The sequence below is a fragment of the Myotis yumanensis genome, unplaced genomic scaffold (genome assembly GCF_028538775.1).
Source record: "Myotis yumanensis isolate MYYU_CA2020_CCGP unplaced genomic scaffold, mMyoYum1.0.hap1 SCAF_23, whole genome shotgun sequence".
Lineage (NCBI taxonomy): Eukaryota > Metazoa > Chordata > Mammalia > Chiroptera > Vespertilionidae > Myotis > Myotis yumanensis.
In genome coordinates this window covers 4,415,753-4,443,712 of record NW_027223774.1, presented here as the reverse complement: position 1 = coordinate 4,443,712, position 27,960 = coordinate 4,415,753, and the positions used below count along the sequence as shown (strand labels likewise).

Below are 27,960 nucleotides of genomic sequence, written 5' to 3'. Positions count from 1 at the left end.
CCTCCCCGCCCCTCCCCTCCTCCGCGGCAGCCAATGAGCGGCCGCGGGTCCCAGCTCCCGGCGTCGTCCGCCGAGTGAGGCCGCGGGCGCGGGGGGTGGGGGGTGGGAGGCCCGGAGGGGGCCGGGACGCCGGGCTCCGGGGCGGGGGCGGGGGGCGCGGGCGTCGGCGACCCCGGTGGCGGCGGCGGCGGCGGCCGGGGGAAGCCGCGGGGCCGGTCATGCGGCTGCGGGGCCCGCGGCCCGGAGCGTCCGCCCAGCCCTGAGCGAGGTGAGCTGAGCGCGAGGGGAGGGTCCCGGAGGGAGGCGAGGCGGGGGGGCTCCCCTGGAGGTGGCTGGGGGCCGGGGGTTGGGGCTCAAAGGGGTCTGGGTGGCTCTGGGGGCCGGCTTCCCGGCGGTCGGGACCTCCCGAGTTCAGGAGGCGATGGGGGTTGGAGGGACATTGGGCCTGGGGAACCGGAGGACGGGGTCCGAGGGTCCGGAGCGAGGCAACTCCGCTCTTCACGTCCGAGTCGTAGGGACCGTGGGGCCCCGGGCAGGGCGCAGCCCAGGTCCTTGAGGGGGGCGGCCCTGGCGGAGAGGGAGGGAGGGAGGGAGGGAGGGCCTGGCCCGCTAAGAGCAGGACGTGAGTCTGGGAAAGGGTTCCCGGAAAGCGGGTATGTCCCCCCCAGAGGCTGGAAGGCGATGGAGTCAGGACTCGGGCTTGGAGGAGGGGACCCCGGAGACCCGAACGCGCGCGTCCTGGAGAGGCTGGGGAGAGGGAGCGGCAGGAGGCTCCGGGCCTGGGGGGAGGGTCCCCAAGGATGAGGCTGGCGGCTGGCGGTGAATGTAGAGTGAGTAGGAACTGGAGCAATGGAGGGGGCTGCTTCCAGGCGGGGAGCGAGCCGGGGGAGCCCGAGCCGGGTCCCAGCCCGGGTCGGAGGAGCCGATGGGAGGAGCTGAGGTCAGCCACCTGGGCGCAGGGGGCCGGGGAAACTGGGTTTCGGAGCCTGGTTTCCGAGCTGAGCTGAGCTGAGCTGAGCTGAGCTGAGCAGGCTAGACGAGGAGGAGCGAGGAGCTGGCGGTCGAGCCCGGAGCCATGGGACAGGGGGGATGGGAGGAAAGCTGGGCTGAGCTCCGCCAGACCGGATCCCCGAGTCCGCCAGGAGGCGGGGGTGGGGTCGGGGCAGCGGATGCTGAGACGAGGGTGGTGGTGGAAGTTGTCTGGGACCCCTCACTGGGGTGGGGCAGAGTTTCAAGGCTCCTGGCATTCCGATGTTAAAAAGTGGGGGGTCTCCAGTCTTGGTTGCATGGCCGGTGTTGAGGGGCTCTTAACCTTCGTAGTTCAAAAGATGATGGGGACTCTGGTACTCAGAGACGTAAAGGTCTCTGGCTGAGCTAGGATGGGGGTCCCAGGGTGAGCCCCCCAAATCACGGGGTTGCCTAGTTTAGCGAAAAGTCCGTGGTGGGAGCTGAGGGCGGTGAATAAGGGATGAGGTGCATGCTCCTTGGAATCTTCAGATTCCTGATTGGAATTTGGGGGGCCCCAGCTATGAACAGGAGATCTCTTGTTTTGAGGATCCAGTGTTACGAGGATCAGAGTCCCAGGTTGGATGTTGAAGAGGGTCTGTCATTGGAAGGCCTTGCATGGGAAGTGGAGTCCAGAATCTCTGTAGAGAATTCTGGGGTCTCGTGATGGCAGGGGGTGGGGGGAACCAAGGGAGGAGTGGGATCCTGGACTTCCTAATTGGGGTGTTGAATTCAGAGCTCTGATCCTTGGTGTGGAGGGTCACTTGTTGGATTGGTGTGCTCTGGTTGGGGTGCTGAGTTGTGTGTGTGGGGGGGTGAGGGTGGGGGGGGGGTTCCCTAGATCATGGTTTTGTCGTTCTGGAATCTCCATCCAAAATTCTGGTTCCAAGTTTCTGGGTCCCAGGGTTTGGGGACCCAGCAGCCTGGGATGGCGTTCCGGGACCCCAGGTCCAGGGGCCTGCCTGGGTTTGGGGGTTGGGGGGAATTCAGGTTCTGGAATATCAGATTGGGGCACCAGATTGAGGTCAAGATACAGGATCAGAGTTAGAAGGTCGTGGGTGAAGTTCTTGGTGTGAGAATTGGGTCAAGAGATGAGTCTAAGAGTTTAAACTTAGGTGGAGGCCTCTACTCAAGGTCTTAGGTAGGCCTGAGGTCAAGGGCCTGAGGCCAGGGTATGGGGTGAGGGTCCTTGGTTGGTGACTCACTGGGGGGATTTCTGGTTTCTATTCAGAGACAGAATCCAAAAGAAAGGGGTCAGCAGATGGAGTCAAAATTAGGTGGCTTGAGTCAAGGTCTCTACACAGGTCACACTGCTTAGCACCCAGTGCCCAAGTTTCAACACTCGGAGTCCCAGGTCCCGGCTCAGAGTTGAGGCCATAGGTCCTTGTTGGCGTGTGGTATTCAAGGTGTGTGGCTCGCACCAGGGCACAGAGTCAAGGCCGGGGGTGCGCGCCTGGCCCCAGGGACGACGTGACTGATCGCTGTAATAGCTTCTGAGTCACAGGACCAGGCTCTGTCTGCTCTCATGTCTGTGGCTAAGGTCTTGGGTGAGCGCATGAGGTTCAGGTCAGAAGGCTTGGTTCTGGGGTTGAGAACCTAGAAACTGCAATTCTATAGGGCGTCCCAAAATTCATGCAAGATTTCAATTTTGCATGAGCATTAACAACAACAACAACAACAAAAATAAAAGCCTAATTTTACTTGGTTTATTGAATCAGATTCTAATATCTGTTGCCCTTTGATGTCAATCCCTTCAATTTGATAAGCATGACCAAGTACCAATGATGGCCCAGGAACAGGGACAATGAAGACCAATGAAGACCAATGAAGACCACGGCTTTGCGTATGTGCCCAGCAAAGCCGTGGAGGCCATTTACCCGATGTCCTATTCCGTACATAACCCTAGACTGTATACTTTATGAATCAATAAAAAATTTACAATTTTTAATTATAAACCTTTGTTTTCTATCAGAATTACTTCTTGCGTGAATTTTGGGACACCCTTTAGTTAGAGTCATGATATTGGGCACCCACGTCCGGACACGTGGTTGGCTTGTAGTTCGAAATCTTATCCTGGAGTTGGGGGGTCTGGTGTGTGTGTGTGGGGGGTCTCTGATCAGGATCCAGAGCCAGAGTACAAGTGACAAGTGCCAGGCTCAGGAAGACCAGGCCTAGGGGTGAAGGTCAGCATTGGGTGTCACTGGTTCAAATCCAGGGAGGACACAGAGGTTCAATGGGAGAGGGTTGGGGTTTGGTTGTGTCTGGCTGAGTCTGCCCTCGGTCTGGGGTGGCTGCCTGGGGGTGAGGGGTCTAGTGGGTCCCTCCAGACCTTCTCCAGGACAGCTTCCCTCCCCCAGGCCCCGCAGGGCGCCCCCCGCCGCTGACGATGAGTCACTGCAGCAGTCGCGCCCTGACCCTGCTGAGCAGCGTGTTCGGTGCGTGCGGCCTGCTGCTGGTGGGCATCGCGGTCAGCACCGACTACTGGCTCTACATGGAGGAGGGCACGGTGCTGCCGCAGAACCAGACCACGGAGGTCAAGATGGCCCTGCACGCCGGCCTCTGGCGAGTCTGCTTCTTCGCAGGTACACACCTCACCTGCCCTCCGCTCGCCTGTCCCTGCCTGTCCTGGTGGGATCCCAGAGTTCTCTCTCTCTCTCTCTCTCTCTCTTTTTTAAAAAAATATATTTTATTGATTTCTTACAGAGAGGAAGGGAGAGGGATAGAGAGTTAGAAACATCGATGAGAGAGAAACATCGACCAGCTGCCTCCTGCACACTCCCTACTGGGGATGTGCCCATAACCAAGGCACATGCCCTTGACCGGAATCGAACCTGGGACCCTTCAGTCCGCAAGCCGACGCTCTATCCACTGAACCAAACCGGTTAGGGCTCTCTCTCTTTTTAAAAAAGTATAGATATAGATATATAGATATATAGATTTCAGAGAGGACGGGAGAGGGAGAGAGAGTTAGAAACATCAATGATGAGAGAGAATCATTGATTGGCTGCCTCCTGCACAGCCCCTACTGGGGATTGAGCCCGCAACCTGGTCATGTGCCCTTGACCAGAATCGAACCTGGGACCCTTGAGTCCACAGGCCGACGCTCTATCCACTGAGCCAAACCAGCTAGGGCTAAAAAGTATATTTTTATTGATCTGAGAGAAAGAGAGAGAGAGAAACATAAATGAGAGAGAATCATTGATCGGCTGTCTCCTGTACGCTCCCTACTGGGGATCGAGTCCACAACCCAGGCATGTGCCCTGACCGGGAATCGAACCATGACCTCCTGGTTCATAGGTCGGTGCTCAACCACTGAGTCACACCAGCCGGGCCCACCCCACAGTTCTTTATTCTTCGTTCCATCTCTGGGTTCCAGAAATCCAGACACCCTCCTGTTTCTGTCCTGGAGGCTCGATTCCTCCCCGGAGACCCAATTCCGAGCCCTGTATGTCCTGCCTCCAGGAGCCCCAGTGCTCACACCATCTCCTGGTCCCTAACCCCCTGGGAACCGCAGTCTCCCCGCCTCCCTTAGAGTGGCATCTAGGTTCAGAACTTGTCCCCTGGACAGCTCCAGTGCTGAATGGACAGAATAAAAAAAAACCCACGGCTCCCAATGATTACAGAGATGATCTTGCCACCTGCTGCCTGATTCTCTCTTGGGATCCAGGAGTCGTGGCCCACACCCCCTCCTCACTTGGGACCTAGGGTCCAGCCTTGTCCTCTCTCCATGAAGCTGGGCTCTAGGGCAGCCAAGAACAGGAGCCCCCAGACCTCCAGCCCATCTCCTTCCCTAACCCTTGGGTTAAGCCGTCCCCAGCCCGGGGGTCTCCCCACTGCGCGTGGTGCCCCTGACTGCCTTTCCAGACCTTAGGAACCTCTCATCCAGCCCTGCCCTCCTATCCTCCCCCCAGGTCGGGAGAAGGGTCGCTGCGTGGCCTCGGAATATTTTCTTGAACCGGAGATCAACTTGGTGACGGAAAACACGGAGAATATTCTGAGTGAGGGGAAGCGGGGGCCTGGGGAACTAGGGGGGCAGGATCACCGGTGCAGTCCCGGGAGAAAGGGCAAGACTGGGGGGGGGGGGGTGGATAGAAAAAAAGAAGGGAGGCTGTGAAGAAGGCATAGTGCCTGTAAAGGAGGAGGGGCGGGCAAGGGGCGTGGCATAGACAACGAGTGGGCGGGGCCAACGCAAAAGGGGTGTGGTCAGACCAAAGGAGGTGTGGCCTGGATGAAGGCCACCAGTCAGCAGTGGGATTATCAGAAAGGGGAAGAGTCTGTGGAAAGGAGAGAAGCCACCCAAAGGGGTGCGGGGGATGGTGACGGCGGGGAGGTCATGGGGAATTGGGGAGGTGTCCCCCCGAATTGCCCCCCTCACCCCCTGTCTCTCACCTCCCGCAGAGACCGTGCGCACAGCCACCCCCTTCCCCATGGTCAGCCTCTTCCTCGTCTTCACCGCCTTCGTCATCAGCAACATCGGCCACATCCGCCCACAGAGGACCATTCTGGCCTTCGTTTCTGGAATCTTCTTCATCCTATCGGGTGAGCCCAAGGAAAGCACTTATGGGAGCTGGGGGGGCTCTTTTAGGTTCTAGGGTGGTTCCCTCCTGCACTAAGAAAGCCACTTCCTTGCTGTGTGTTCCTGGGGGAGTTGCAGAACCTCTCTGAGCCCCACTTTTCCTCTGGGAGGTGGAGAGAGCAGCGCCCATGTCACAGAGGCTGAAACTTAGTGGATGCTTATGAGGTGCTCAGGGGGTACCAGGCTCTGTGCGGATACTCAGGACCCTGTGAGGTAGACGCTATTAATAGACCCATTTCACAGATGAGACAAATACTCGGAGAGATGAGGTCATTTGCTCAGGGCCACACAGCCAGGGAGAGACAGAGCTGGGCCTTTAACTACTCCTGAGATTTCAGCAAGTCACAGATTACAGGGCTCTTTATTTCCTGTGCAACATTTTCTCCGAAAATTTTTCAAATAGAAAAGGCAAGAAATGTTGGAGCCACCACTTAATGTCAATTATTACCCTATGATTAGATTTCATTTGTCCTGAATATGTCCATCTATCTACTAGTATATTTCTACCCTTCCATCAACCTTTCTCCTCCTCCTCCTCCTTCTTCTTCTTCTGATTATTATTATTAATTTAAAAATTATTGCTTTTAGAGACATATAGAGGAAGAAAGAGAGAGAGAGGTCAATTTGCTGTGCCACCTATTTATGCATGCATTGGTTGATTTTTGTATGTGCCCAGACCAGGCATCGAACTTGCAACCTCGGTGTATCGGGCATGGTGCTCTAACCAACTGAGCTACCCAACCAGGGCTTTTTCTCACTTTTTTAAAAAAAAATGCATTTCAAAGCGAGTTGCAGCATCGGTATACTTTGCCCTAAATACTTCCCTGTGCATGTCATTAGCTAGAATCCAATATGTGTCTCTAGTTCTTTCTCTTCCGAGTGATTGCCCGCCCTTCTCATAACATCTCTGCCCGGGAGTTATTATTAGCGCTCGCTTAATAAAAACGGGGGTACGGAGGCCCGGAATTGTGCAGGGAGCTGCCCAAGATTCTGGCATCAGCTGGTGCCCGAGGACTCGAGTGTGCTGAGGCCTGGAGGAGAGCCCTCCCTGGTGTCCCCTCTTCCCAGTGGCAACTGTTTGGTCTACTCAGATCCACTCAGCTCTATCACATTTAACTCCATCCATCTGGTCTACCTAACCCCAATCCATTCTGACTCAGCTCTTCAGTTCCGTTCCAATGAACTCAACGTCATTAAACTCCATTCAGGTCCTTTTAACCCAGTTGATATTTTACGAGCAAACCCTGTTGTTGGTCTCATTTCCATTCGGTCCCCGGGGGCCCCCATTCCGCTCCCCGTTTTGAGGTGCCTCCGCATATCAAGATGGGTTTTTGGATACCCCCCTCCCCCACCCCCTTTCTGCTCCTCCCCCAGCTTTCTCTAGTCTAGGCGAATGCTCCCTCCTGCCTCCAACTTGAACTGACGAGACTTTTCCCAGGGAAACCAGGGTGCCACCTTTGTGCAAACTTGAATCACAGCTTGTGGAGCCAGACACTGAGCTAAAATAAGACACCTAGGCTGTCACCATCCCAGAGTGTCGGAGCAAAAGGGCTCATCATTTTTTCCAGATGGAAAAAAAAAAAAAAATAGTGGCCTAGAGAGCGCGAGAAAGTGGGGCATGGAGGTGTTCTTTAATCCGCCCAAGAGAAAACCCCGTTGTTTGCGGTTCACAGCGTTGGAAATAGCAGAGGAGACCTAGCTTTGTCAGTCAGTGGCCGGGCTGCGGGGGGAGAATGGAGGGTTTTCTCATCACAAAAGCCGTGCTCGCGCCAGTGCAGCAGGACCGGACTTCCCAAGGTCAAGCTGAGGATCAATGATGCTGTCAGGGCTGGGAGTCAGGCCTCTGATGTAACAACAGAGTCATTGGAAAGGCTTTGAAATCCACTTCCTGACCTGGTTTCTCCAGGTCATTTCATAGACTCTGACCCATGCACCCACCGCAAGGTACCCGTCGTGTGCGTTCAAGGTGGTGGGGGTAGCGGCTGAAGGAACCTGCTGCTGTGAACCCGGAGAGTCTGGGGTTCAAATCCCAACACTTCCTTTGTGTGTGCAACAGCCTTCCTTTGTGCAGCTGTTGAGAGAACAAATCTTGGCCAGAGGTCAGCAAACCTTTTATTTATTTGTTTATTTATTTAAAATATTTTTTTTTTATTGGTTTCAGAGAGGAAGGGAGAGGGAGAGAGAGATAGAAACAGCAATGATGAGAGAGAATCATGGATCGGCTGCCTCCCACACGGCCCCCCACTGGGGATCGAGCTCGAAACCCAGGCATATGCCCTGACCTGGAATCGAACCCTGACCTTCTGGTTCATAGGTCGATACTCAACCACTGAGCCACACCAGCTGGGCTTGTTTTTATTGTTATTGTTGAAAGTATTACATACGTCCTCCCTTTCCCCCCATAAACCTCTTCCAGCCCACGCCCGTCCTCCCCTCATCAAACTTTAGATAGCAGATATTTCAGACTTTGTGGGCCATAAGGTTGTAGTGCCAAAGCACCCAGGGCAGTGGGCACAGCCCAGTTCCACGAATACTGTTAACTTATAGACCCTAAAATTCAAAATTAATGTAATTTTCATGGGCCACAAAATATTTTTTTTATCTTTAATTTCTTTATTGGTTAAGGTATTACACATGTGTCCTCATCCCCCCATTAACCCCCAACCCCCCTCCCCCCCCAACTCATGCTCTCATTGCCCTGTTGTCCATGCCCATTGGTTTAGCTTATATGCATGCATACAAGTCCTTTAGTTGATCTCTTTCCCTTCCCCCCTCGCTCCCCTACTTTCTCTCTAGGGATTGATAGTCTGAACACTGTTTCTCTGTCTTTGGATCTGTCCCTGTTCATCGGTCTATGTTGTTCTCTATATTCCACAAATGAGTGAGATCATGTGGTATTGATCTTTCTCTGACTGGCTTATTTCACTCAGCATAATGCTCTCCAGTTCCATCCAAGCTGTTGCAAAAGGCAAGAGTTCCTTCTATTTTACCACCGCGTAGTATTCCAACAAAATATTTTTTTTAAGTGTTTAAAATTGAATTTATCAGCATTGGCTAATAAAATTATATAGGTTTCAGGGATACAATTCTCTAATGCATCACCTGTATATTGTATTGTGTGTTCACCACCCCAGACAATGGTATGGTGCTTACCAGAGAGAAAGGGGGCTGGGGTGGGGGTGGGGGGTAGAGGGGGGATAAAATATTGGAATGAAATATTTTTTCCTCCACACCATGAAATAGTGTAAAAACCAGGCTGAGCTCACAACCCGTACAAACACACACGGTGGGGGCAAATCACAGTTTGCCGATTCCTGGTCTAGATCATGAGCGTGAAGGGCCAACCCGGTGCCTGATCTCTAACAATAACTACTGGACACACAGTAGGTTTTTTACACACATGAATAGTCGTAGGAACAGCAACAAGCCTAATTAAAAACACTCTATTGAGTGCCATGGTTTGGGGACGTCCTACGCGCTTTATGCAGAGTAAGTTATCTCTCTTTCTTCGCCTGGTAAGGCGGACGGCATTATCATTCCCGTTTTCCAGTTGAGGAAACAGAAGCCATCAGAGGCTAAGCTGCTCCATCGGGGAAGCCAGACCACGGCTCTCTCCTGCCCCAGGAGATCATAAGAACGAAGGTGATTTAAAAAGAGAGGAAAGGCCCTGGCCTGGCTGGTGTGGCTCAGTGGATGGAGCGTCGGCCTGCGGGCTGATGTGTCCCGGGTTTGATTCTGGTCAGGGGCACATGCCAGGGTTTCGGGCTCGATTCTCAGTAGAGGGCATGCAGGAGGCAGGCAGTCAATGATTCTCTCTCATCGTTGATGCTTCTATCTCTCCCTCTCTGAAATCAATAAAAAAATATCTATAGCTATCTATAGATATCTATATCTCTATATCTCTATATCTATACCTATCTATATCTTTATCTATCTATATCTATCTATCTATCTATCTATCTCTATATATATAGATATAGATATTTAAAATTAAATAAAAAGAGGGGAAAGGATGGAAAATAGTACCAATATCTTAGATCTTGGAATGAGATGATCTGGTCCAACCACCTCATGTTGCCAATGAGGAAACCAAGATGGAGAGAGAGAGAGGGAGAAAGAGAGAGAGAGAGAGAGAGAGAGAGAGAGACAGACAGACAGGAGTAGCCCTGTGGAGTTGGCATTCAGTCCTGGAAAAGGCAATGCAAGTGTTGGGGCAGGAGAAGGGCCGCCCAGGGCACGCTGGAAAAGGGGGAGATGCATTCGCCCCACACAGTCGGGTGGTGGGGACGGCGGGAGTGACCAGGGTTCCAACAGGAGGCGACATCCAAGTGGGTGATGCTGGAGGAGCGAGGGAGACTTTTTCAAGGGAAGAAAGAGACGTAGGCGCCTTGTCCCAGGTGGAATTCACAGCGCGAGAGAGAAACCCTAACAGTGGTTCTCAACCTTCCTCATGCCGCGACCCTTTCATAGAGTTCCTCATGTGGTGGGGACCCCCCAACCATAACATTATTTTCGTTGCTACTTCATCACTGTAATTTTGCTACTGTTATGAATCGTCATGTAAATATCTGCTATGCAGGAAGTCTTTTCATTGTTCCAAATGGAACATCATGAAAGCATAGTGATTCATCACAAAGACAATATGTAATGACTTAGGCCACCCGTGTGAAAGGGTCGTTCGACCCCCAAAGGGGTGGCGACCCACAGGTTGAGAACCGCTGCCAGGAAGACGCAGTGAGGACTAGGTGGACCCGCGAGGCGCTCTCCGTGGTGCTGAATCGCTATTGTTCTAAAGCCGGGGCGTCTCTATTGCGCTTGGAATGTCGGTGATTCCTGCCTATGGCGCCCTAAGAACTCTGGAGCAGCTGCAGTGGAGGGGGTGGGGACAGAGTTGGGTTACAGAGAAAGGGAGGGAGAAGAGGAAAGGAGGGGAATAAAGAGGGGGAGGGGGAGGGAGAAGGTTACTTTTGCAGAACCAGAGCCACCCTGAAATGGCCAGGAAGGAGACAGAATGACAAGACTAAGCTACCTCCCGACCTTGTTTTTATGTAATTTTCAATGACTAAAATCTTTGTATTTGTCAATGTTTCTTTTTTTTTATTTTATTGATTTTTTACAGAGAGGAAGGGAGAGAGATAGATAGTTAGAAACATCGGTGGGAGAGAAACATCTACCAGCTGCCTCCTGCACATCTCCCACGGGGGATGTGCCCGCAACCCAGGTACATGCCCTTGACCGGAATCGAACCTGGGACCTTTCAGTCCGCAGGCCGACGCTCTATCCACTGAGCCAAACCGGTCCTGGCATTGTCAATGTTTCTTTCCTTCCCATCAACCCCTGCTCCTGGCCCCCCTGACGGAGAAGGTGTGTTTGTTAGAACCCTAACGTGAAACATGGGACGTTAGGCCAGGCCGGCGGGGTTAGTGGGGATCGGCGCCTGGAGTGTCAGGCTGTGGGATGAAAACATTTTTTTCTGTGGGTAGGAGGGAGCCCAGGGAGAGTTTTGGTGAGAAAGGGATGGAATCCAGTGCAGGCGTTAGGAAGAGCCGCTTTCTGAAACAGGGAGCTGATGCCCTAACCGGTTTGGCTCAGTGGATAGAGCGTCGGCCTGCGGACTCAAGGGTCCCAGGTTCGGTTCCGGTCAAGGGCATGTGCCTTGGTTGCAGGCACATCCCCAGTGGGAGATGTCCAGGAGGCAGCTGATCGATATTTCTCTCTCATCGAGGTTTCTAACTCTCTATCCCTCTCCCTTCCTCTGTAAAAAATCAATAAAATATATATATAAAAAATAAAACAGGGAGCTGTTGATTGGGGAGCAGTGGGTACAGGCATAGAGAATGAGCCTCAGCTGGTTCCATGGACTTGGGTTTGCAAAGGGGGGGGGGGTTCGAATTTTTTTTTTTTTTTGAGAGACTCAGGAAGTAAAATGGACAGGACTTGATGCCTAAGCATCTTTTTTATTGTTTATCTTCACCCAAGGATATTTTTTTTTCCATTTATTTTTAGAGAGAGTGGAAGGGGGAATAGAGAGAAAGAGAAAGAAAAAAAGAGAGAAAGATGTGAGAGAGATACACCCAGTGGTTGCCTCCTACATGTGCCCTGACCTGGGCAGGGGATCGACCTGCAATCCAGGTACATGTGCCTTTGACCGGGAATCGAACCCTCGACCCTTGGGTGTATGGGCTGATGCTCTAACCACTGTACCCTCCGGCCAGGGCCCGAGCATCCTTGCTAGAGGAATCAAGATGACCCTCCCCCCCCGACCCCCCCGCGTGTGACTAGGGTACCCGATTGAGTGTGGTGTGTGGGCTCCCCTGTGATGATCCTTTCCTGCAAACTCGCTCATCTGTCAAGACTCACCTCAGCTGCCTTCCACCATGTGACACATCATAGGCTCCCTCTTTATGAACGTCAAAATTATGGGGTACCAGAGGTTCAGCGTGCTGTGAAAGTTCAGAAAGGATTAATTCTTGGAGGAGGCTGAGAGATGGTGGGAGTTAGAGTGGATTAAAGAGGGGAAGTAGCCCGGCCGGAGTGGCTCAGTGAACCAGCAGGTCACGGTTCAATTCCCGGTCAGGGCACGTGCCCGGGTTGCGGGCTTGATCCCAGTGTGGGGTGTGCAGGAGGCAGCCGATCGATGATTCTCTCTTCATCATGGATGTTTCTATTTCTCCCTCTCCCTTTCCCTTCCTCTCTGAAATCAATACAAATATATTTTTTTTTTTTAAAAAAGGGGGAAGCAACTAGGAGCTTTTGCTGGCAGTTCCAGTTGCAAAGCAAGTACACTCATCCACTCATCTAGTAGTTTGTTATGTGCTGGGTCGTGTGCTAGTCACTAGGAATGCAGTTGTGAACAAGGTAGGCTAGTTTCAAGCATCCCAGTGGAGGTGGGGGAGAGATGTGTGATGAGAACTTAAAAGTAGGTGGAGCCCTGACTGGTGTGGCTCAGTGGATAGAGCATCAGCCTGCAGACTGAGGGGTCCCGGGTTCGATTCTGGTCAGGGGCATGTGCCTTGGTTGCGGGCACATCCCCAGTGGGGCGGTGCGGAAGGCAGCTAATGGATGTTTCTCTCTCATCGATGTTTCTAACTCTCTGTCCCTCTCCCTTTCTCTCTGTAAAAAATCAATAAAATAAAATAAAAATTAAAAAAAAAGTAGGTGGAGAATGGACTGTCAGGAGGTGATAAGTGCGACAAAGTAAAATGAAGCAGGTCATGATTTTATCTCACCTCAGTCACTCTGATTTTGCTGGGGTCCAACCCCAGCGGGTCCAGGGGTCCCCAAAGGTGTGGACGGAGTCGGCGAAGAAGGAATGACATGGAGACAGCGTTCAGTTGATCAGCAGCCTAGCCAGGATCTCTAGCCAAGTTCTGTCCAGAATCTCTAGCCAAGTTCTGTGTCCATGTTCTCTCGCTAGGTTCTGTCTCTAGGTTCTGTAGTCAGGTTCTGTTGCAAGGTTCTCTAGCCAGGTTCTCCAGCCAGGTTCGGTCGCCAGGTTCTTTAGCCAGGTTCTATCCAGGTTCTTTTGCCATGTTCTTTCCCTAGGTTCTGGTTAGGATCTGACTAGGATCTGATGAGGAGCTGATGAGGTTCTGATGATGATCTGATGTTTATTGTCTTGTTACATCCGTATTTATACCAGCCGATTTTAATCCTGTCAATTCTATTACAAAGGTTAGGGCGTTTCTTATCTCCATTCCAGGGAGTAAAGATTATGTAGCTCAAGCATGATTGTTTGTAGTTAAAGTGATTAACTACCCGCCTGGCACTTAGTTAAGGAGTTTTATCCCCTCCCTAACTTCAGGGGAAAATCCCTACCTGGGAAAACCACCTTTCTCGGAGAGGTGACCTTGGTTTAAACACATAGCACCAAGAAGGTGAGCAAACATATTAAGAACAGTATGCCATATATGCCAGGTCCCTTGAAACAGCAAGGATGGACCGGCTCCCGGCATGATTTTTTAGTGAAAACCTAAAAAAAAAAAAAAATCTATGGAATCGTGCCATGAATGCTGGTATACCATTTCCCACCTGGATCCTGCATTTTGTTAACTCTTTGCCATTCTCTCTCTCTCTCTCTCTCTCCCTCCCTCCCTCCCTCCCTCCCCACCTTCTACTACACACACACTTTTTTTTTTTTTTAAATTTACCATTTCAAAGTAAGTTGCAGGCATCATGATGGTGTATCTGTCTCTAAGAGTAAGGACATGCTGCTATATAACTAGAACTCCATGACCACACCCTGGAAGTTACAGTCATTCCATCACATAATGGATTCCGTTTTCAAACTGTCCCAGGGGTTTCAAGAATGCCTTTTTGCCCTGGCCGGGTGGGTGGCTGAGTCCGTTGGCGTGTCATCCCATATACCAAAAAAGTTGCGGGTTCGATTCCGGTCAGGGCACGTACCTAGGTTTCTGGTTCGATCTCCCATCGGGCCGTGCACGGGAGGCAACTGATTGAGGTTTCTCTCTCACATCGATGTTTCTCTCTCTCTCCCCCCCCCTTTCTCTAAAATCCATTTTTAAAAAGAGAGAGTTCTTTTATATATATATATATATATATATATATATATATATATTTTATTGATTTTTTACAGAGAGGAAGGGAGAGAGATAGAGAGTTAGAAACATCGATGAGAGAGAAACATCGATCAGCTGCCTCCTGCACATCTCCTACTGGGGAATGTGCCCGCAACCCAGGTACATGCCCCCGACCGGAATCGAACCTGGGACCTTTCAGTCCGCAAGCCGACGCTCTATCCACTGAGCCAAACCGGTTTCGGCAAAAGAGAGAGTTCTTTAAAAAAAATAAAAAATAAAAAAAAAAGCGCCTTTTATAGCTTTCTCCCACAACCAGAATTTAATCCAAGTTCACACGTAGTATTTGGTCAATGTCTCTTTTCGCCTAGCCTAGTTCTCCTACTATTTTATTTACGACGCTGACTTTTAGGAATGTAGTTCATTATGAAAACAGAGAGAGAATAGTATAGAGAAATGCCACCACGTATCCTTCCCTGAGTTGCAACAATGATCACCATATGGTGAGTCCTTTTTTTAAGCCGTTCCTCCCTTCTACACTCCGCCACGTTATTTTAAATCCAGCCTCGCGCCTGAAATCATCTTACCCACCGACACGTCAGCGGCTCCCCGGGGAATGCCCGTTTTGTTATTTAACGCGGCCGTCACAAGCGCCGCCGTCATCGCGCCCAAACAATTAAGAATAGTTGCTTAATATCATTTAATATCTAGCAAGCGTTCAACGTCCCCCGCCTGTCTCATAACACCTTTCTTTTTACGGTTTCTTTGGTGTAAATTAGGACCCACGTTCCGCTTGTGTGTTCGGTGGATAGATCTCCGGAGCCTCTTTTATTTATTTATTTTGAAAAGCTTCACCCCCGAGGATATTTTTCCCATTGATTTTCAGACGGAGTGGGAGGGAGGGAGGGAGGGAGGAGGAGGGGAGGGAGAGAGAGGGAGAAAAAAAAACATCCACGTGAAAGAGACACATGGGTTGGTTGCCTCCCGCATGCGCCCCGACAGGGGCCGGGGAGCAAACCCCCAACCGAGGTACGTGCCCTTGACCAGGAATTGAACCCAAGACCCTTCGGCCCATGGGCCAACGCTCTATCCACTGAGCCAAACAGGTTAGGGCCAAGTTTGATTTTTGTTGTTAATCCTCACCTGAGGATATTTTTCCATTGCTTTTTTTTTTTTAAGAGAGAAGGGAGGGATTTAGGAGAGAGAGAGAGAGCGCGCGCGCGCGTGTTGTGAGAGACATAGATTGGTTGCCTCTTGCTGGGGGCGGGGGCGGGGGGGGCGGGGAGGGGCAGGTAACGGAAATCTAGCTTACAACTGAGTACATGCCCTTGACCGGATTTGAACCTGCGGTCCTTCAGTCCGCAGGCCAACGCTCTAATCACTGAGCCACACGAACCAGGGCTGATGTATTTATTTATTTATTGGGAGGGGGGGGGCAAACATACCTTATTTTTAAAAAATATATTATTTTATTTATTTTTTACAGAGAGGAAGGGAGAGGGATAGAGAGTTAGAAACATTGACGAGAGAGAAAGATCCATCAGCTGCCTCCTGCACACTCCCCACTGGGGATGTGCCCGCCACCCAGGTACATGCCCTTGACCGGAATCGAACCTGGGACCCTTCAGTCCGCAGGCCGACTCTCTATCCACTGAGCCAAACCGGTTAGGGCACCTTATTTTTTAATTATTGATGTATGGGTCTTAAAGACGACCATCACTTATTCTCACATGGTTTGACGAGGAGCTCTAGGCTGGGCTGGGCTTGGCAGTTCAGCTTCTCACCGAAGTTCTGTGCTATCTGGCGGGACCTCGCTCCCGGCAGCGTCTGCCGTCCTCACCTTCTGGGGGTGGGAATAGGGGCGAGGATGGAATTCAGGTGCTACAGTGACCCGAGATTCAGCCTGGAGCGGGCAACCCGGGCACGAACGACACACTGTTAATTCCAGCTCATGGACCTCCTCCTTCACGTCAAATAGTGTCTATGAAATGCTCTGTAGCTAGGTGGTGCTGCCTGGTCTGGCTGCGTCCCGTCGGAGACGGAATAGCGTCTGGTTGCCTCTTTTGGAGATGTTACCTCTGCTGGCCGGCGGCCTCCGTGTGATCAGCGCCACCCTGTCATTCATTGTTCTCGGGGAGAATAGCCCTCACCCGGGATTGGTTGGAGGGGTTCCTCCTGGCATGGTTTCGCTCTTTCCTCTTTCCTGGTGTTTCCTGTAACCAGGAAGCGATGCCTAGACTGGCTTAGATGGATGAGATCCGGGTTAAACCAGTGTGGCAAGGAGATTCGGAGGAGCCGTGTTCGTCCTATTTTATTTATTTCTGGGGGTAGATCGTGTCCGGCGGGTACGGCGTTTGCACACTCAGTAGAGGGGGTGGCCGCCAGAGAAGGGACATTGAAAAGGGACGAATAAATGATCTGCAGGTAGCACTTTGGCACCGCGAGGAAAAGTCCTGTTTGTGGATGCCTGTTTCTTAAGATGACAGTCGATGTACAATATTCTATGAGTTTCGGGTGCTCAACCCTGCGATTAGACATTTTTCTAACCTGGGAGGTCATCACCTTGATAAGTCTGGTCCCCACCTGGCACCATCCCTCTAGTTATGACAATACCAGAGGCCCGATGCACAAAATTTGTGCAAAGGGCTCGGCCCTCGCAGCCGAGGCTTCGTCCGGAAGGTCATCCGGAAGGATGTCCGGAAGGTCGTTCGGCTGTCTGGCCTAATTAGCATATTACGCTTTTATTATTATAGATTGTTGACTATATTCCCTGAGCTGTATTTTATACCCCCAGGACTATTTTGTTATGACCAATTTGTATTTCTTTTTTTAAAAAAAAATATATTTTCATTGATATCAGAGAGGAAGAGAAAGGGAGAGAGAAATAAAAACATCAATGATGAGAGAGAATCATTGATCAGCTGCTTCCTGCACGCCCCCTACTGGGGATTGAGCCCGCAACCCGGGCATGTGCCCTTGACCGGAATCGAACCCAGGACCCTTCAGTCCGCAGGCCGATGCTCAATCCACTGAGCTAAACCGGCCAGGGCACTACCAATTTGTATTTCTAAATCTTGGGCATACCTATTTTATTTAAAAAATTTGTATTTTGGAAATAATGTAAACCTGCAGAAAAGTTGCAAAAGTAATACAATGAACTCATATATATCCTTCACCTAGACCAATTTTTAACATACTGATACGTTTGCCTTTATCTATCTATCGCCACCCATCATCTATCCATTCATCATTCATCTATACCAAATTACTATTTATCTATACCAGTGATAGCGAACCTTTTGAGCTCGGCGTGCCAGCATTTTGAAAAACCCTAACTTAACTCTGGTGCCGTGTCACGTATAGAAATTTTTTGATCTTTGCAACCATAGTCAAACAAAGACTTATATTTTTGATATTTATTTTATATATCTAAATGCCATTTAACAAAGAAAAATCAACCAAAAAAAAATGAGTTCATAGGTTCGCCATCACTGATCTATACCTATCCATTCAAGTATCATCTGTGCCTCTCATCTATTTTATCTCTGTTGTATTGATCTACTGATATCTATTTGTCATGTATTTATGTCACCTATGCATCTGTCCATCTGTACAACCAGTTGCACATAAATTGCAAACACTTCACCCCTGAACTCCGTAGCAAGCGCCTCCCTCCCATGAACAAACGCCCTTCCTCTTCTAGCCGCAGCGCAATAACCAAGGTCGGGAGGTCTACCCTTTACACGAAGAAACTATCGCCAACACACGGTCCCTATTCCAATCTCGCCAGTCGCCCCAGTGCTGTCTGTTACTCTCTTCTTCCCTCCCGACTCGGGATCCCACCTAAGGGCACGCTTTGTATTTCCTGCTGGTGTCTCGTTCGTCTCCTTTCTTTCTCTCTTTTTCCTTATCTTTTCTTCAGTGTAACATTTTTATATTTAGCATTAGGCAGCTGGGCTCAGGTCAGATGATCCCAGTGTCGCTGGCAACGTCCAAAGCATCATCGTCAGGAGCCAGTCGACCATAAACCTTCTTCTCGCCATCAGGCCACCTTGACCTTGGCCGTTGACCTTGGCCGTGTCAATGTCATAGAGCTTCCTCACAGCCTGTCTGACGTGGTGCTCGTCGGTCAGCCTTGACGTCCATAACGAACACAAGCGTATTGCTGTCTCCTATCTTCTCCACGGCTGACTCGGTGCTCGGGGAAATGTGATGGTGGCACAGTGGGCAGGCTTGTTACTCCTGGGGGTGCTCTTCCAAGGTGTGGCCAGCCGGCACGGCCGTGGCACACTCAGCCCCGAGTTGGGCGCCTTATGTGCCGCGCCAGCTCAGCCTGGGTCAGTGACCCTGAGAGGGGCCGGTGGAGGATGGAGAAAAGACAGACAAGAGAAGAAAGCTGGGTCTGGGTGGGACACTGCTCCTGGTTGGAGAGACAGTGCCACAGACTACAAGCCGTGTCTTTATTTATTTTTTTTAATATATTTTATTGATTTTTACAGAGAGGAAGGGAGAGGGATAGAGAGTTAGAAACACTGATAAGAGAGAAACATCCGATCAGCTGCCTCCTGCACATCACCTACTGGGGATGTGCCCGCCACCAAGGTACATGCCCTTGACCGGAATCGAAGCTGGGCCCCTTGAGTCCGCAGGCCGATGCTCTATCCACTGAGCCAAACCGATTAGGGCTGTGTCTTTATTTTATAGCCAGATCCCACCAGGCAAAGTAAGGGTGTGATCAAGATGTTTACAACAGCCGTAACCGGTTTGGCTCACTGGATAGAGCGTCGGCCTGCGGACTGAAAGGTCCCAGGTTCGATTCCGGTCAAGGGCATGTACCTGGGTTGCGGGCACATCCCCAGTGGGAGGTGTGCAGGAGGCAGCTGATTGATGTTTCTCTCTAATCGATGTTTCTAACTCTCTGTCTCTCTCCCCTCCTATCTGAAAAATCAATAAAAAATATATTTAAAAAAAAAGATGTTTACAACTTTCCCATGGGTTTCAGTCCTACTCAACGACATGCACTGAACCCTATCGAGCCCACATCACTCAGGCAGGTGGGGCCACGTGTTCAGACCACAGGTTCACGCTCACAACTACAGCTGTTGGCTGTCACTGTGCTGGGAGGGCCCTGCCCTCCAAGCTGGGACTTGCACGTGGCCATGAGGGGACTGTGCCCTCTCATCAGTCCGAGGCTTGAACCTGTCCAAACCCTGTAGCCCAGCGGTTCTCAACCTTCTGGCCCTTTAAATACAGTTCCTCACGTTGCGACCCAACCATAAAATTATTTTCGTGGCTACTTCATCACTATCATGTGGCTACTGTGATGAATCGTCATGTAAATATCTGCTATGCAGGATGGTCTTGGGCGACCCCTGTGAAAGGGTCGATCGACCGCCAAAGGGGTCGCGGCCCACACGTTGAGAACCGCTGCTGTAGCCGCTCTCCGCACCGAGGCTGTTAGGCGGCCTTCGGAGCTTCGGTGCCTTTGGCCGCCGGAAGGTGGGTGGCGAGTCCCTCTTCGTTTCTGTGTGGCCGTGGACGCCTTTCAGCGCCGCTTTCTTTGCTTCTTAGCTTTTGGCACCATCTTTGTAAAAAGGCTCTTTCGTCTCCTTTCGTCTTTGGTGGAATTCCTGTGTCTTAAAAAAAAACAACGACCTTTCATGCCCAGTCTCTTTGAAGGGTGCAGCCGGTTGTGTTGTGTTGTACGAAGATGCCCCAGTTTCCTGGGGAGCGGATTCAGGTTACACATTTTCAGCAGGAGCGCTGCGGGGCGGGGGTCATGGGGTCAGCCTGCGAGTTACTGGGGATGCCAGCTCCCACCCCCGGGTGGAGTGGGTGTGGGGCAGGCTCCTTGGCCACCGAGGGAGTTCCCGTCGCTCCGAAGGTTGCAACTGGAGTTTTCTAACTCTGCAAAGAATTACTTTTTTGTTGATGTTGTTAATCCTCACTCAAGGATATTTTTCCCCATTGATTTTTTTTTTTAAATTGATTTCAGAGAGGAAGGGAGAGAGAGAGAGAGACAGAAACATCCATGATGAGAGAGAATCATGGATCAGCTGCCTCCTGCACGCCCCACACTGCGGATCGAACCAACACCCAGGCATGTGCCCTGACCGGGAATCGAACCATTGACCTCCTGGTTCTTAGGTCGATGCTCAACCACTGAGCCATGCTGGCTGGCCGGGCTTCCATTGATTTTTACAGAGAGTAGAAGGGAGGGAGGGAGGGAGAGAGAGAAATGTCAATGCAACAGCGTCACGTCAATTGGTTGCCTCCCACAGGTGCCTCACCGGGGGCTGGGGATCGAACCCGCAACCCAGGTACGTGCCTGACCAGGGATGGAACCCTCGGCCCTTTGGTGCTTGGGCTGATGCCCTAACCACCGAGCACTCCAGCCGGGGCACCATTACCTTTGTTATTTATCTTAATGCCCAAATCGTCTCCAGTTGGGGTATCAGACTAGTTGCTGTGTTCTTATTTGACATGTACCCCTCTTTTCCTTTCTTTTTTCTTTCTTTCTTTTTTTTTTTTTAGCACTTCCCTACTCTGTGACATGAATACACTTTATTGTCACTTTCGTGGGCTTCAAATCAGCGATTTCTTCTGGGAGCCCTCGGTCCTTACAGAGTGGAGGGCGACAGTAGAGACCAAAGTCCGGGTGTTAGGTGCGCTCATAGCTGCCGAGGTGTCGCTGCTTCTGGAATCCGTCAGCCCACCAAGCTGGGAAAGGGTGTCTGTTTGTGAAATAGGAGCGTAGATAGCACCTAGACCCCCAAGGGTTCTCCCTTGCTGCACCCCCTTCTGAGGTGTATCTTCTTTCTTTCAGAGAAAGCAAAAAATGCTAGCTCCCCCACAGACCAGTGTATTTACACACTTGCTCAACCCTGCAGTGTGCACAGAATAATTTCAGAACCGTTACCCTAGACCAGTGGTCGGCAAACTCATTAGTCAACAGAGCCAAATACCAACAGTACAACGATTGAAATTTCTTTTGAGAGCCAGATTTTTTAAACTTAAACTATACAGGTAGGTACATGGTGATTAACTTCATTAGGGGACTCCTCAGCTGGCCTTTGCTATAAACGTCCTCAATCTGATGGAGGTCCGTTCGCTGAGGTCGACCCCTTCCAACTCTCCCATCCACACTCGTCTTGTCTACTTGTTTCTTGTCTATCTCCTTTCGTTCCTCCTCTCTGTATGCCCACCCCCCACTTCTTCTAACGCCGCTTCTTCAAAATAGACCCGCCCACGCCGAAAACCGACTTCTGCACATGGGCCACGAAGTTTCAATCGCACTGTGCCTGTGCGCCTGCATGTGGTCTTTTGTGGAAGAGCCACACTCAAGGGGCCAAAGAGCCGCAGGTGGCTCGCGAGCCGCGGTCTGCCGACCACGGCCCTAGACCACTCCCGAGAAGAAACCCTATTCCGTGAGGTTCGCGATTTCTTTGCAGGCCGCCCTGTCTTTGGACGGAGATATAGAACCAAAGCTCTCTCTCTGTTCATGTGATTGGATGACTACTTTCCCCTCCTGAGGTTGGACTCATTAGATGTGCAGTCGGTGTTTGGCTTATGTGTGTTCATACTCGATGTTCGTTTTCCCCATCCTTGTTGAATTTGCCTTTTGAACACATACAACACTGGCGTCTCCTTGGGAAGCTCCAAGTTCAAAGGCGTGTCGCTTCCTCCCTCTGGCTTCCTTCCTGCTCTCACCTGCCCCCTGCAGGTCGTCAGCTGCATTTGTGTTCCTTTTCCTCGCCTCTTTCCACAAAAGACATGCGCATATATGTGTCCTAATGCACCCTTCTTTTTAAAAAATATATATTTTTATTGATTTCACAGAGGAAGGGAGAGGGAGAGAAAGGTAGATAAAACATCAATGATGGAAGCCATAACCGGTTTGGCTCAGTGGATAGAGCGTCGACCTGTGGACCGAAGGGTCCCGGGTTCCATTCAGGTCAAGGGCATGTACCTGGGTTGCGGGCACATCCTCACTAGGGAGATGTGCAGGAGGCAGCTGATCGATGTTTCTCTCTCATCGATGTTTCTAACTCTCTATCCCTCTCCCTTCCTCTCTGTAAAAAATCAATAAAATATATTTAAAAACAAAACATCAATGATGGGAGAGAATCCTCGATTGGCTGCTTCCCGCGCGCCCCACACTGGGGATCAAGCCCACAACCCCGGCATGTGTCCTGACTGGGAATCGAACCATGACCTTCTATTCATAGGTCGATGCTCAACCACTGAGCCACACAGGCCGGGCTGTACCCTTCTTTTTTGCTTAAAAGTAGCATCTGGTATATTTCTTATACAACCCCCTCCCCTTTTTGATTTTTTTTTTTTTTAGTGATTTCAGAGAGGAAGGGAGAGCGAGAGAGAGATAGAAACATCAATGCTGAGAGAGAATCATTGATCGGCTGCCTCCTGCACGCCCCCCATTGGGGATCAAGCCCGCAACCTGGGCATGTGCCCTTGACCAGAATCAAACCCGGGACCCTTCAGTCCACAGGCCAACGCTCTATCCACTGAGCAAAACCAGTGAGGCTCCCCCCCCCTTTTTTTTTTTTTTACTTAGTGATATAGTCTGAACTATCACAGAATTCCATCTATATCGGTTCACAGAGCTCAACCTCCTTCTCATTGCACGGTGGCTCAGGACTCCGCTGGGTGATGTTTTATAGATTAGTTCATGAATCGAGGGCATCTGGGCTGTTTCTGATATTTGGCCACCATGAGCCACTGCTGCAGTGAATTAACTTGTGCCTGCGAACTTTCCTATCGCTGGGCAGATATCTTGAGGGTAAATTCCTGGCAGTGAAATTGCTGGGTTAAAGGATAAAGACCTCTGTGGTTTTGTTAGCTGTGGTCAACCTCCCCTCCGTAGGGGCTGGGTCCTTCTGCATCCCCCCCCCAGCAATATAGACGAGTATCCGTTCCCTGGGCCGCGCCAGAAGGAAATGTTGTGAAGCTTTTTAACATTTGATGATCTGATACGGGAGATGTTACCCCTCGTAGTTTTCACCTGCATTTTTCTTACTTGGAGTGGGAGGGCATTTAAAAAATATATATATTTTATTGATTTTTTACAGAGAGGAAGGGAGAAGGATAGAGAGTTAGAAACATCGATGAGAGAGAAACATCGATCAGCTGCCTCCTGCGCACTCCCTACTGGGGATGTGCCTGCAACCCAGGTACATGCTCTTGACCGGAATCGAACCTGGGACCCTTCAGTCCCCAGGCCGATGCGCTATCCACTGAGCCAAGCCGGTTAGGGCTGGGAGAGCATTTTGTTTGTTTGTTTTTTTTAAACTGGGAGATCATAAAAGACCTTTCTAAAAAAGTGGTAAGGCCCTCGCTGGCTTGGCTCAGCGGATAGAGCGTCAGCCTATGGACTGAAGGGTTGCGGGTTCAATTCCAGTCAAGGGAACATGCCCAGGTTCCAGTGGGCGGTATGCAGGAGGCAGCCGATCAATGATTCTCTCTCCTCATTGATGTTTCTCTCTCTCTCTCTCCCTCTCCCTTCCTCTCTGAAATCAATAAAAATATATTTTAAAAAATAAGAAAGTGCCGAAACCGGTTTGGCTCAGTGGATAGAGCGTCGGCCTGCGGACTGAAAGGTCCCAGGTTCGATTCCGGTCAAGGGCATGTACCTGGGTTGCGGGCACATCCCCGGTGGGGGATGTGCAGGAGGCAGCTGATCGATGTTCCTCTCTCATCGATGTTTCTAACTCTCTATTCCTCTCCCTTCTGCTCTGTAAAAAATCAATAAAATATATTAAAAGAAAAAAAAAGAAAGTGATAAGGAAAGAGAGAGTTAAATGAAGTGACAGAGAGAGGGGGGAGAGAGAGAGAAATCGGGGGAGAGAATAGGCAGAAATGAGCTTGATGTGTTCAAGGAAGAATGAGGAACCTTGTGGCCTGAGTAGAGGGAGCAAAGCCAGACTGACCAGGGGTGAGTCTGTGGACACCGGACCATGTAGGCATCCTAGTTTCGGGGTCAGGGATGCTTTTCTGTAGAGGAGCCAGATAATAAATATTTCCGGCTTTCCTGGCCGCATGGTCTCCGTTGCACCTATTTCACTTTGCCACTACAGCCACAGGCAATGTGTCAAGAAAGGGGCTGGGTTCCAGTAACATTTTACTGACGGGCCCTGAACCTTGAAATGCACAGACTTTGAAATTTGAGATGTTAGCATTCACATAACCTAGAATCCATATAATTCTTTGGGTTTTTTTTTTTTTTCCTCTCACAGAATTCACAAGGCCGTGCAACCATCTCTATTACCTAATTTCACAACATTTTCCTCAGCCCCCGCCAAAGACACTTCGCACCTTTTAACAGCCAAAGTCCCCTTCCAGCCCATTCCCTGGCAACCACTAATCTACGTTCTGTCTCTATGGATTCGCCTCTTTTGGACATCTATATATATAAAAGCCTAATATGCAAATTGCCCCCTCCCCGGGAATCCCACTGGGAGACGGGGAGTTCGCTCGCTCGCTATGACGTGCGCTGACCACTAGGGGGTGGCGCGGAACGCAGGAAGGCGACTGTTAGCAAGAAAGTTCATCTCTAGGAAGTGATATTTGCCTCTTAGAAATTCTCAGCCCGGCCCCCTCCCTCTTCTCCACCTTCCTCATGCCCCTCTATTTCCTCATCCGAAAATGGACATAAAAATGGTGCCCATTTGAAAGGGCTGGTGTGAGGTTTGAATGAGTGGATGTATGTATGACACTGAGAGCGAATGGTGCCTGGCACAGAGCGAGACCTATGTAAGCAGTTGCTATTATTATTATTAGAGGCCCAGTGCACGAATTTGTGCATGGGTGGCGTCCCTAGGCCTGGCCAGCGATCAGGGCTGATTGGGGCCTGGGGTGGGCTGATCAGGGCCTGCTGGCCCGGGAGAGGGACAAGGGAAGGGACTGCGGGAGGTTGGCTGGCAGGGGGAGGGACCAGGGGAGGTTGGCTGTGGGAGCACACTGACCACCAGGGGGCAGCTCCTACATTGAGCATCTGCCCCTGGTGGCCAGTGCATGTCATAGCAACTGGTTGACCGGTCATTCTGGTTGTTCGGTCATAAGGCCACTTAGGCTTTTATATATATATAGAGACTAGAGGCCCAGTGCACGAATTCATGCACCCATGGGGTCCCTCGACCTGGCCTGCGGGATCGGGCCGAAACTGGCTCTCCAACATCCTCCGAGGGGTCCCGGATTGTGAGAGGGTGCAGGCCAGGTCAAAGGACCCCACCAGTGCATGATCAGGGCCAGGGAGAGATACGGGACGTTGGCCAGCCTGGGAGGGACCGCAGGAGGGCACCAGGGCATATCTAGCCCATCTCGTTCAGTCCTGAATGGCCGGACCCCAGCAGCAAGCTAACCAACCAGTTGGAGCGTCTGTCTGTGACTGTCTGCCCCCTGGGCATGTCTTAGTGAGCAGTTGAGCGGCCTTAGCATATCATTTGCATATTACACTTTGATTGGTTGAACGGCCAACCAGACGACTGGACACTTAGCACATTAGGCTTTTATTATATAAGATTATTGATATTGTTGCTGCTATTATCCATACAGGCTCAGCTCAGGCCTCCTCCCCCTCCCCCTGGAATATAAATCTCCAGTAGTTTCCCCTCCAATCTCTTCCCAGAAACAACCAGCCCCCAAAGGACCTTCTAGAACTTCAATCTGGCCCTGTCTTCCTTCTGCTCCAGACTTTCCATGGCTCCCGAGTGGCCTGGGCATCAAGGCCGAGCCCCCCAGCCTGGCATGGGAGGCTCATCGTGGTTGGGTCTCTGCCCCCTTCTCCGGCCTCATTTTTTGGCGGCTGTGGGTTATAGTCACATGCTCAGCCTTTGCCCTGCTGGTCCCTCCGCCCAGAGCGGTACAATGGAGGCTCTTATTCTTCCCTGGGCCTCATGCTGTAGGACCTGAACAAGTACCATTCCTCCAGGAAGCTGTCCTTGGTTCCCCCTGACCCTGACCCTGACCCTGCCTGTTGACCCACGGCCATACCTGCCTTCCCCAACTACATTGTGAGCTCCTGGACACAAGTTTCGGGTGAGGGAGAAGGAGGAGGACTCATCTCCCACATCCCTGCCCCCGGCCAAGGCCCAGCACACAAGGGGCTTAAAAAGATAGACATTAGCCCTGGCCGGTTTGGCTCAGTGGATAGAGCATCGACCTGCGGACTCAAGCGTCCTGGGTTCGATTCCAGTCCGGGCACATGCCTGGGTTGCGGGCTCGATCCCCAGTGGAGGGCGTGCAGGAGGCAGCTGATTAATGATTCTCTCTCATCATTGATGTTTCTTTCTCTCTCTCCCTCTCCCTTCCTCTCTGAAATCAATAATAAATATTTTAAAAAAAGAAAGATAGATATTAGACCAGGCCAGAATAGGGAGGAGAGGGAGAGAGCTGCGGTGGGAGGGGGAGGGCCGGACTGGGGGAAGGGGTCCATTGCTGGTGGACCAAGGGCACCCCTCTGCTCCCCAGGCTTGTCCTTGGTGGTGGGCTTGGTCCTGTACATCTCCAGCATCAACGACGAGGTCATGAACAGGCCCAGCAGCTCGGAGCAGTACTTCCACTATCGCTATGGGTGGTCTTTTGCCTTCGCCGCTTCCTCCTTCCTTCTCAAAGAGGTGATGTCTCAGGGCCCTCAGGAGAGTTCTGAATGGGGAGGGCTCTTGGGGGCCTGATTCCTGGGTCAGAGGGAGGAGGCTGGGGGGCCTGGACTCCTGGGTCTGAGGGAGGGGGTGGGGCCTGGACTCCTGGGTCTGAGGGAGGGGGGGCTGGGGGCCTGGACTCCTGGGTCTGAGGGAGGAGGGGCTGGGGGCCTGGGCTCCTGGATCTGAGGGAGGAGGGGCTGGGGGTCTGGGCTCCTGGGTCTGAGGGAGGAGGGGCTGGGGGCCTGGACTCCTGGACTCCTGGGTCAGAGGGAGGAGGGGCTGGGGGCCTGGGCTCCTGGGTCAGAGGGAGGAGGGGCTGGGGGCCTGGGCTCCTGGGTCTGAGGGAGGAGGGGCTGGGGGCCTGGGCTCCTGGGTCTGAGGGAGGAGGAGGGGCTGGGGGCCTGGACCCCAGGGTCTGAGGGAGGAGGGGCTGGGTGGGCTCCTGGGTCTGAGGGAGGAGGGACTGGGTGGGCTCCTGGGTCTGAGGGAGGAGGGGCTGGGGGCCTGGGCTCCTGGGTCCTTGGGGAGGAGAGGGGTGGGGACCAGACTCCCGGGGTCCTGGGGGAGGAGGGGCCGGGGGCCTGGACTCCTGGGTCTGAGGGAGGAGGGGCTGGGGGCCTGGACTCCTGGGTCTGAGGGAGGAGGGGCTGGGGGCCTGGGCTCCTGGGTCTGAGGGAGGAGGGGCTGGGGGCCTGGGCTCCTGGGTCCTGGGGGAGGAGAGGGGTGGGGACCCAGACTCCAGGGGTCCTGGGGGAGGAGGGGCTGGGGGCCTGGCATCTTGGGTCCTGGGGGTCGGAGCCTGGGCCGGCCGCTGGGACTGACCCCGCCTCGCCGCAGGGGGCTGGCGTGATGTCCGTGTACTTGTTCACCAAGCGCTACGCGGAGGAGGAGATGTACCGCCCGCACCCCGCCTTCTACCGCCCGCGCCTCAGCGACTGCTCCGACTACTCGGGCCAGTTCCTGCAGCCCGAGTCCTGGCGCCGCGGCCGCAGCCCCTCCGACATCTCCAGCGACGTGTCCATCCAGATGACGCAGAACTACCCTCCCGCCATCAAGTACCCGGACCACCTGCACATCTCCACCTCGCCCTGCTGAGCGCTGCCCCGCGGAGCCCCCTCCTCCTCCGCCCCGGAGGCCTCCCCGCGGCGCAGCTCCCCGGCTCCTGGGACTCCGCTGCCCCCGG

The 27,960-nt window shown here is 52.1% G+C and overlaps 1 protein-coding gene across 2 annotated transcripts; it reads left to right on the top strand.

Annotated features, from left to right (window-relative positions):
- The first annotated feature begins 170 nt into the window (after positions 1-170).
- Positions 171-27,960, top strand: CACNG7 (calcium voltage-gated channel auxiliary subunit gamma 7). 2 transcript variants are annotated; one of them, XM_070401578.1, is made up of 6 exons: positions 171-268; positions 3,363-3,587; positions 4,917-5,003; positions 5,404-5,544; positions 26,605-26,750; positions 27,651-27,960. In XM_070401578.1, the coding sequence occupies exons 2-6, from the start codon at positions 3,392-3,394 to the stop codon at positions 27,870-27,872; spliced, it is 792 nt and encodes a 263-aa protein (XP_070257679.1). In that variant the 5' UTR covers positions 171-268; positions 3,363-3,391; the 3' UTR covers positions 27,873-27,960. The 2 variants fall into 2 exon arrangements, with proteins under 2 accessions (XP_070257679.1, XP_070257678.1); XM_070401577.1 differs by having other exon boundaries at positions 27,615-27,960.

Bases quoted from the DNA above. Each gene is read 5' to 3' on its own strand.
- CACNG7 (XM_070401577.1), top strand. From the start codon at position 3,392: ATGAGTCACTGCAGCAGTCGCGCCCTGACCCTGCTGAGCAGCGTGTTC. The intron at 3,588-4,916 runs GTACACACCTCA...TCCTCCCCCCAG, and splicing joins GCGAGTCTGCTTCTTCGCAG to GTCGGGAGAAGGGTCGCTGC. The intron at 5,545-26,604 runs GTGAGCCCAAGG...TCTGCTCCCCAG, and splicing joins AATCTTCTTCATCCTATCGG to GCTTGTCCTTGGTGGTGGGC.